This window comes from Gadus morhua, chromosome 9, assembly GCF_902167405.1.
Source record: "Gadus morhua chromosome 9, gadMor3.0, whole genome shotgun sequence".
Classification (NCBI taxonomy): domain Eukaryota; kingdom Metazoa; phylum Chordata; class Actinopteri; order Gadiformes; family Gadidae; genus Gadus; species Gadus morhua.
Window position 1 is genome coordinate 21,693,221 of NC_044056.1, and position 9,287 is coordinate 21,702,507.

Below are 9,287 nucleotides of genomic sequence, written 5' to 3' on the forward strand. Positions count from 1 at the left end.
CTCACCCTGTTGAATCAAGGTCAAATCAATACATCTACTTGAACACTACTTGAACGCACAATCAATGCATGTGCATCGTGGTGCTGGTCAGAGGCACAACGTTTGAATGTCAAGCATGTTGTGTGAGACATGGGAAACGAAGCTTCGGACTGCCCAAAACATGGAGCTAAATTGAAGCTGGTCAGTTCGCTTTTACACCTCAGCCTAGTTTGAGAGCCAAAAGGCTGGTCCAGCTCAGGATGAATAATGCATAAGGCCGCAGTCTAATTACCTCTTATGCATTATTAAGGCAGGCCAGGCAGAAGCTGGAACCAGGGAATAACCCCCACACACAGAGAGAGAGAGAGAGAGAGAGAGAGCGAGAGAGAGAGAGAGAGAGAGAGAGAGAGAGAGAGAGAGCGAGAGCGAGAGAGAGAGAGAGAGAGAGAGAGGAGAGAGAGAGAGAGAGAGACCTCTGAGCCATTAGTGTGTGACCAGTGTTGGATGCACACTGCTGTGGTTTCTCAGTAAACTAGTGGTTTGAATCTAGTCCTTGACCAAAAAGCGTGCAGGGGCTTTAGATGACCTTGCATTTCCCACCACAAATTAAATATGTGGTGCCTTTTATAGAGTGGATTAGTTCCACGCCCGGGTCTGTTATTCTAGTCCTGCCGGGAGGGCTGTGAACTGCTGGCTATTTGGAATTTTGACTTTCCTGTTGGGAAGGCATTGCCAGGTCTGAGGTCTCACAAGGAGTTCCTTAAAGGGTGACAAACAGACTGAGTCTCCTTGACAACCAGCCTCGGTAGTCACAGCACCCCTCTGTATCTCTTCCTCTGGGCGGAACACCCTGGTCATTTGTGTCAGGAACTGGCCCTCTCTCTCTCTCTCTCTCTCTCTCTCTCTCTCTCTCTCTCTCTCTCTCTCTCTCTCTCTCTCTCTCTCTCTCTCTCTCTCTCTCTCTCTCTCCTCTCTCTCTCTCTCTCTCTCTCTCTCTCTCTCTCTCTGTTTGTCTTTGTCTGCTTTTCCTGCTGTCTCTGGGCCTGGGTAAAGTGCTATTCCTGGCCTACAGACACAGACCTAGTAATTAAATCTGGGTACAACCACTTAGAACCATTATCAAGAACAGAGGTTTAAACCATCTGACATCCAGCCATCCAGTCAGCCAGCCAACCAGCCACCCACCCAGCCAGTCACTCAGCCTCTTTGCAAAAGTCGTACATTGAAGCTCTGCTCTTCACCGGGGATTGACTTCACTAAGGGTAATTCTTAGTTCCACCACAAGATGGCGCATGCGGCCAATATAAAGCATCAGTCCCTCTATCACAAAGTCAGTGCGTAACCCTACTTCATCTCTGGTACATGATGTTCCTTGCCGGGAGTAGAGAACATTTTGTCTGCAGTCATCTCCTTTATGTGTGTACAGCACCATGCACTGCCTCATCACAGGCATTTGCAGATTCATAATCAGACGCAGATCATCGTGTGTGTGATCACGCATCATAGCATATCTGTAGATCATTGTGCTATAAGGCAAACCTCCGTAATGTCTAGACTAGACACAATACGGAGCAGCCTGCTGGGGGCACCCTCAAACTCGACACCGTTCTCATCCCACTCTAGAAGTTTGACCACCGAAACAGGTGTCCCCTCGAAACCACACCAAGACGTCTCCCCCTCCTCCTGTCCTGCCCTCGGAGGAGAGAGAGAGATACACTCCCTGTTCCAGGCCCGACCACACTGTGTTCCCCCCAGCCCCGCTCCACGAGGTGGTATCGGTGTGTGTTCAGGTGCCAGGCAGCCAGGAACACACTGGCCCTGTATTCAGCTCAATGGGTGGATAGATTATAGGAGCCCCTTCGCGGTAACCCGAGTCCACTGACACATCACGCCACCCGCTCTTTGATGGTGGTCCGCCGTCGGTGAGACCGCCATGCAGGGAAGGGCTAAGAAAATCCCTGGATTTTCTCCTTTTTTCCTGAAGAATGAAGACTTTCTTTCTCTTTCAAATTCTGCATTTCTAAGCAGGTTTTTTTTCCCTCCTCGGGGGCGCAGAGTTTGTTTTGGTTCCTGGACGGTACGTCTGGTGGGTCTTGCACTGAGCTGAACCTTAACCAGGGCTTGTGTTTCTGTCAGGGAGCGGACTGCCTGCCTCCCTTACAGTTAACGTGATAATGACCGGTGCTCATCGCCGCTGCCCTGGACCACTCCGGCCTGGGGTTTAACAACGAGTTGTAAGCAGGACCAGCCCTACAGAAAGCTGGGGCTATCCCTTCATGAGCCACAGTGGTATTTAAAGAAAAGACCACCTTCCCAATTATGCATCTACACAACGTGGCAAAACCCATGCACCACCTCTTGGTTTCGTAGTCCTTGTATCTCAGTACGTAAAGACATGAGGGGACTTGCAGATCAACTGTAAACGGAATCAATGTGGTGATCCACTGTGTGTATAAACACGGTTTGAGGTTCTTTCCATGTATTATTTCAATGCAGCTCCTACGCCAGTAAACACCGTGTTTACGCAGTAGAAAATGTGTGAGGCGAAAGAAAACATGTGCTTGGTTCTCCCTCCTGCTGTTTCCTGTGGTGATTTGTGGCCCTCTCAGTCTGCAGCTGTGCATAGGGGCCCGACGTCAGGAATTCAAACGTGTCTGAAGGTTACGACGTTGGACTTTTGCGAAAAACCTCAGCCCTCGCCTTGGTCAAAGAGGCAATCAATCGACCTAAGTGCTGTCCTAATCCGCAAACTCCTTTTCAACAGCTGCTCACTGGGACGAGAGGTTAATGTCCTGACCGTGGTTCTGGTGCTCAGCCACTGACACCTCCAACCCTCCACAGCTCACTCGCCTCACAACGCAGCAATGCTCTGATATCATTTGCACACACGCGATTCAATCTGCGGTTTTGCGTGCGGACAGGGAGGGGCGGTTTGGGGGGGGGGGGGGGCGGTTTGGTTCAGCTGATTTGTGGGAGGAGGACAGGATCCCCACCCAGTAGCACGGGGGGGCATCTCCGGAGAGTCCATTGTCTCTTGCCGGGCCTCACAGTCTGACCTTAGAGTGGCCCTGCTGTGCTCCAGAGACACAGGCGATGTTCACTTGAAATCTGATTATCACCAAACGAAACTCCGGGGGAGAACCGATGACAGAGACGCCTCGGAACTCCTGACCGGGGGAAGACACACGGCATCGGGCCGGATGATTGGATTGTCTAATTCACCTTGTGTCTGCGTGGTACGGTCAGACACGGTGGAGCACTCATAACAAGCTCCAGGTTGGGTTGAGCTCTTGCGCGCCCTTCGAGCCCTGCCCTGCACAATGAGAGTGAGCGATAGAGCGAGGGGGCAGAGATAAGGGAACCTGAATCTGATAGCCTTCCAGCTCAGCCAGCGTGGAACGAGGAGGGGCCGCGGCTCTCTGCAGTGAGTCCTCCTCTACAGAGAGCCGGCACCGCAGAGGAGCAGCCTATTGGCAGAGCTGCTAAAGCAGGAAGGAGGCTGCAAGCTCCATCTGGGACTGACAGTGAGGGCTGGAATGTCCTGGGCCTGAACAGGCTGGGCGTCTGCTGTCACCAGGAAAAACATCCCCCACCGCCCCACACACACACACACACACTGTCCCCACAACACCCAGCCTATAGGGGGGGCCTTCAGGTGGAAGAAGTGGAGGGAGGGAGGGGGGTGGGGGAGCACACATTGAGCCACTTCACACATACATATACATATATGCATACAGTTACACACATACATACTACATACATACAGACACAAAAATACACATTTCAGTGCTAAAACTGTCCAACTGTTAATGTGAGTCCATGCTAGGTCAGCATGCTACCGCTCTGGGCTAGATGCTCAGGGTCTACTCAGTATCACAGACAGAAGTACACCCTGATCTAGCTTCTACTATACGTGACTCGCTTGGATCACTTTTTCAGACAAATGTACAAATGTGGAGTCAAGAAGACATGCAAGTTATTGATGGGTTAATATGGTGCTCTAAGCTCTTTCAAGTGAGGCATTCAAAGCACTAATGGTTGGAGGGCTGCCATGAGCTCTAGCCATTAGGATTGCTGCTGCATTAAAAGCGGTTTCAGACGTGGATAACTCATAGTTTTATTGTGATAGGATGACAGGCATATGGGTGCAAGATATTTGGCGTCGATTTTGTTTTGCTGTGTAATGGAATCCAACGCTGTCTTCCTTTGTAACATGGTCAGCATGGTGGCTGTGTACGTTATAGAGATGACCACTTTTGTCCGACTGAACTAAAATGCTGATGTCTTTTTTTTCTTTTAGCCATTGTTCCCCTGACGGACTCGGAGCACAAGTTGCTCGCCCTCCATTACGCCGTTGACCCGGGGAGGGACTGGGTCTGGGGGAGTGATGACACCGACAAGACCAAGCTAGCCAAGTATGTGCTGGTTATACTTGTATTACTACTGCTACTGGTATGACTAATACCAGTTACTGCTACCGGTATACTAACGCTGGTAGGGTGCTGTCCACCAAAGCGCTCCATGGAAAGAATATTTCCAAAACGACCCAGTTTTGGTCAATCTAGGCAGGCTTAAAAAAAGGGAAAGACAGTTGGAGGGAGTATTGGAAGTCATGTGAGAGATTCGGTCTCTGGAATCTGCTCACTCCAACTGAATTCCTTTGTGTCGGCCTTTGCTGACTTTATTGGGTTTATGTAAGAAACGGTGTGTGTTCCACATTCCTCCCTGTCATACCTACCAATTAGTTTTGCCTCCGTAACTATTTAATAGATATTTTCTAAAGAGGGTCCATTATTACACACTACTTTAAATGAGGCATCTGACAGTTTGCCGTACATGTTGTTTGTAGAACAATGAGCCAATGACTTCATTAGTAAATATGGATTAACCTTCAAAGTTACTGTACATGCTTTAAAGGTAGGCCAGGCAATTCTGAGCAACCAGCCAGAGTGAGCTTGATTTTAAACCAACCGATATAATCCCGGGCCTCCCTCCCGTGACTAGCTTTAGAGCTCAGCAGTAGATCTGCCTAGCCTTGTGGAAGACTCTGGTCATGCGCGATGAGCGCACGGATGGAATGCTCACAGGTAGGCGGGTCTGTATCTAGACGGACAGGTAAGCCATCCAATTATGTCATTCGGGCTGAATGACATGAGTGTGCTGGCTCAACTTCCAACAGAGATATAGATAGCGGATTTCTTATTTTTCTTTGCCAGAGCATTTGAACATTGATTGCTATTGAGACGTTCACAGAATTTCAACAAATGTTAAAAAAAATGCTTCTAATATTAATTGTGAACCTTACCTTAATCAGTAATTGCCTTTATTTAATAGTTATTATATCTTCTTACAGGCTCATTCTGTCTCTGGAGGCTAAACTGAATCTGCTGCACAACTACATGAATGTAACCTGGATCCGAATCCCATCAGAAACAAGGGTAACACCTTTAATCCACGAATACATAATGTATAGATCAGTAAATAAACATGAACATAAACTAGGGCAGTGGGGACTGCATTAGTATGTGATAGTGGTAGTCTATGAATCTTACAAATAAACCCATTGGGCCAGCATACCTTTGATGATACTACGGTGAAACCAGGTATACTTAAACAATTATTTATGTATTTGATGTGATTCGTAGGCTCCTCTCGCTCAGCCAGAGTCTCCCACCGCCTCGGCAGGCGAGGACGTCCGGTCTCTGGCTGAGTCCATCGACTCGGACCGGGAGTCCGTGGGCAGCAACTCCAACATCAACGCCGGCAAGCCCGACAAGGACAAGGACAAACAGCGCAAGGACAAAGAGCGAAACCGGGCCGACTCGGTGGCCAACAAGCTGGGCAGCTTCAGCAAGACCCTCGGCATCAAGTTGAAAAAGAACATGGGCGGTCTTGGCGGCCTGGTGCACGGCAAGATGAACAAATCCAACTCGGGCCCCGGGCGGACCGGGGACACCGGAGCCGGAGAGAAGATGAAGAAGAGGGAGCCCAAGAGCAGCAAGGCCGGCAAGGAGGAGTCCGGCCAGTCCACCAGCTCCACCTCCTCAGAGAAGGTCACCAGTCCCTCCCCCACGGACGGAGAGAAGGTCTCCAGCACCTCCCCCGCCGAGAGGCCGGACGGCGCGGGGAAGATCCTGGGGGACAGGACGCCGGAGAGCTGGAGGTACAGCACCGACGTCACGCTCAGCGTCAACATCCTGAGGGCCGCGATGCAGGGCGAGCGCAAGTTCATCTTCGCCGGGCTGCTGCTGACCAGCCACCGGCACCAGTTCCACGAGGAGATGATCAGCTACTACCTGAGCAACGCCCAGGAGCGCTTCAGCCAGGAGCAGGAGCAGAAGAAGGACGAGGAGAAGAAGCCGGGCCCGGTGGGGAAGAAGGTGGACCAGGAGGACGCCATCGCCCAGAAGGAAAGAGTAGACAGCTCCCCTCCGGTCAGCTGTTCTCCAATCCTGCCACCGCACAGGCAGACCCACAGCCACAGCCAAAGCTCACAGCCATTACTGGGCCCTAAGGTGCAGGGCCGGGACAGCCCTACTCCTCTAGTGCCCTCCATCCCAGTCTCTGTGCCGCCTCTCCCCACACCTCCCGTGGCCCAGCGGGTGTGTCACCCGGTCCCTGTTTCACTTCCCAGCTACCCCTCCCCTAGCCTGGAGGCCAAGAGGCCCGGGTCCATCCCCGTGTCTGCCCATTACAGCCATACGCCTCCCGTCCAGAGGCACAGCGTCATCCACCTGCGGGACGTCAACGTGCAGTCGTCCCGCTACCGCGAGAACCCCTGCAAGCCCGGGGCGGCGGGCTCCCTGAAAACATGCGCCACGTACCCCCAGCAGAACCGAACGCTGTCCTCCCAGAGCTACAGCCCGGCGCGCCTGTCGGGGGTGCGCACCGTCAGCACTGTCGACAGCCTGGCGTACAACCTGCCAGCCGAGCACAAGTCCCACACCTACACCAACGGCTTCAACGCGGGCGACGTCCGCGACTGCCTGGAGTTCGCCGACGAGGAGGACCCCTCCCCGCGCTCCCGGCTCGGCCACGACAGAGCGGGCGGTCCGACCCCCGGGGGGTCCTACCTGTACTGTTTCCCTCAGCGCCGCTGCAAGAGGGACGACTGCTCTTTCTACGGCAGGCCGGAGACAGATCACTACTGCTCCTACTGCTTCAGAGAGGACGTGAGGCGCAAGGAGAGGGAGAGCAAGACGTACCGGCCCACCGCGTAGCCACCGCCGGCGCCGGCCGGGACTCACGAAGACCACGGGAGACAAGGTGACAGACAATGCCATCTGCACTCAGCATTCAGTGTAGGCTGATGGCACCAAATCGTACCACTCTGTTGAACACCACTCCTGTGTGTGCGCCCTTGTTACCCTCTCTCGTTGCTGAAGAATAGTTCTTAATTACAGGGTATGGAGAACTGGAAACAGTGAGCACCTTTGGCCAGATATTGTGCTACTTGTGTTTTCTGTCGCGTTAAATGTGCTATTTTACTTGTTTTAGAGTAAAAGCCATCTATCGTCGTGGGTCATGTGTATGTGAGGGAGGGAAACACACATTTTAACGAATGCAAGTCATTTGATGTTTTTTTTTAAGGAGAGAGAATGGCTCGGCGGTTGGATCAGTTTCGAATGCTATACTTTTGATCAGTTCTTCAAAATGTATTTGTGGGAATTACTATAGGTGTTTTGAAATCAAAAGAGAAACAACGAGAGGTGTTGAACTTGAAGCAATAACTTGGTGTTTTTTGCTACACCTCTTCCAATTTTGTCTATGCACCGATGATAGCTACTGTAAGTTAACTCTGTCTTGTACATGGTTAAGGGTCGTCACAGTGTGCTTTTGTTAACAAACGTGCAGTGCAGGAACATACACGCATAGAACCTATTGATATTAGCGCTTAAATAAGACCTACTGTAAAGCTGTTTCATTTGTGAAATATACCTACACCTTTGCTTTTTATGCGGCAAGGGAATATTTCCAAAGTGTCTGAATTGGAGTCGCAGCATTGTGTGAAATACCATGAAGATTCCTGCACTTGGCAACACTCCTAGATATCACAAGCACTGCCAAATCGGCTTCCTTAGAAAGTCGCCAATGGCGGTCATAAATTGCAGGCTAGACATGATGTGCCAAAAGACGAATAATATGCATTGGATCAATTGGTACTTAGATGTTTGGTGTTTGTGGCGTGTCCCCTGAAACCAACTGCAAACCACTGCTAACTTTCTTGGTGTGAAACATGGTGGGATGTCCGAGCAAGCCAAAGCCGTTCTGTCTGAAACGTAGTTCTGTGTCACATTCCCCACACCCAACACTGTGCCCAAACACACGACCGACGGTACCGCCGCGACGCCGGTCCAGACGTGACGTTGTGTGTTCCCACACACTCGGAGGCCATTCAAAAGCACCTGCCGCTGAGAGCACCTCAAGCCTTTGTGACATCATTAGTGCTTTAACCAATCAGTGGGCGTCAAACCCCTCCCCCTCCCCGGGCCTCCCAAGTGCTTTTCCGTTTTGTTTTTCTTTCTTTTCTCCGCTTATTCCCGTTACTCCGGTAAGAAGTCGTGTTTGTACCGTGCTGTTCGTTTTGGTGACGCCTGGATGGTTCTGCCCTGCTGTCCTTTGCTGAGTGTCCCTCCTGGCCAAGGATGTCCACTGCCTGTCTCGGTTCTCCTCTGTGTTCGTAGGCCACCCCCGCGTGACGGGCGTCATGGACTCTCCCCATGTTAGAAGTCTTAAGATATTATTTTGTATTTGTTTTATTTTTAACGTTTTACACAACTTAAAATGGTTTATTTGCACATTAGGTACAAATGTTAAATGATAATAAAATGTTCTATTGTTCCAACTGTTGGATGTCTTGTTTAATTGGTTGCTTTACTTGAGATGATAGCTATAGGTGACAAATTGACAAGTTTACAATAAGGGTACAATATTCAACCATTACTTAGCATGAGTTAATATTAATAATTTACTTACTATTGGTGTTCATGTTAACGAAGGTATGAATTCATACATTATTCAATAGGGTTAGAGTTAACCGTAACCCAATCCTTTTTTAATACTGACATTTGGCCAACCAAAACAGCCAGCGGGGTAAAGCTTTGTACTAGCAAGGCAGGAGGCCATGATTATGAATGAAGTTGATACTTCATATCAAGGACTTCCATAAGATGTTAATGGGGATTTAGCTTTGAATAAACAACCTTTCAAATTATGTTTACTTTTCCATTAAACATCCTCATCAGGACCCTCCTATTCCATCGACTGCTTAAACATTTCATCCAAAACGTTTGGTTTCTACGCTGTTA

General features: G+C 50.2%; 1 protein-coding gene across 2 annotated transcripts in view; it reads left to right on the top strand.

Moving 5' to 3' along the window:
- Positions 1–8,828, top strand: part of otud7a (OTU deubiquitinase 7A) — a 35,510-nt gene extending 26,682 nt beyond the window's left edge. For both annotated transcript variants that reach the window (XM_030366364.1, XM_030366365.1), the window contains 3 exons: positions 4,280–4,394; positions 5,333–5,417; positions 5,625–8,828. In XM_030366364.1, coding sequence (XP_030222224.1) covers positions 4,280–4,394; positions 5,333–5,417; positions 5,625–7,199 — 1,775 coding nt within the window. In that variant the 3' untranslated portion in view covers positions 7,200–8,828. The remainder of the gene's footprint in view (positions 1–4,279; positions 4,395–5,332; positions 5,418–5,624) is intronic.
- Positions 8,829–9,287: the final 459 nt, after the last annotated feature.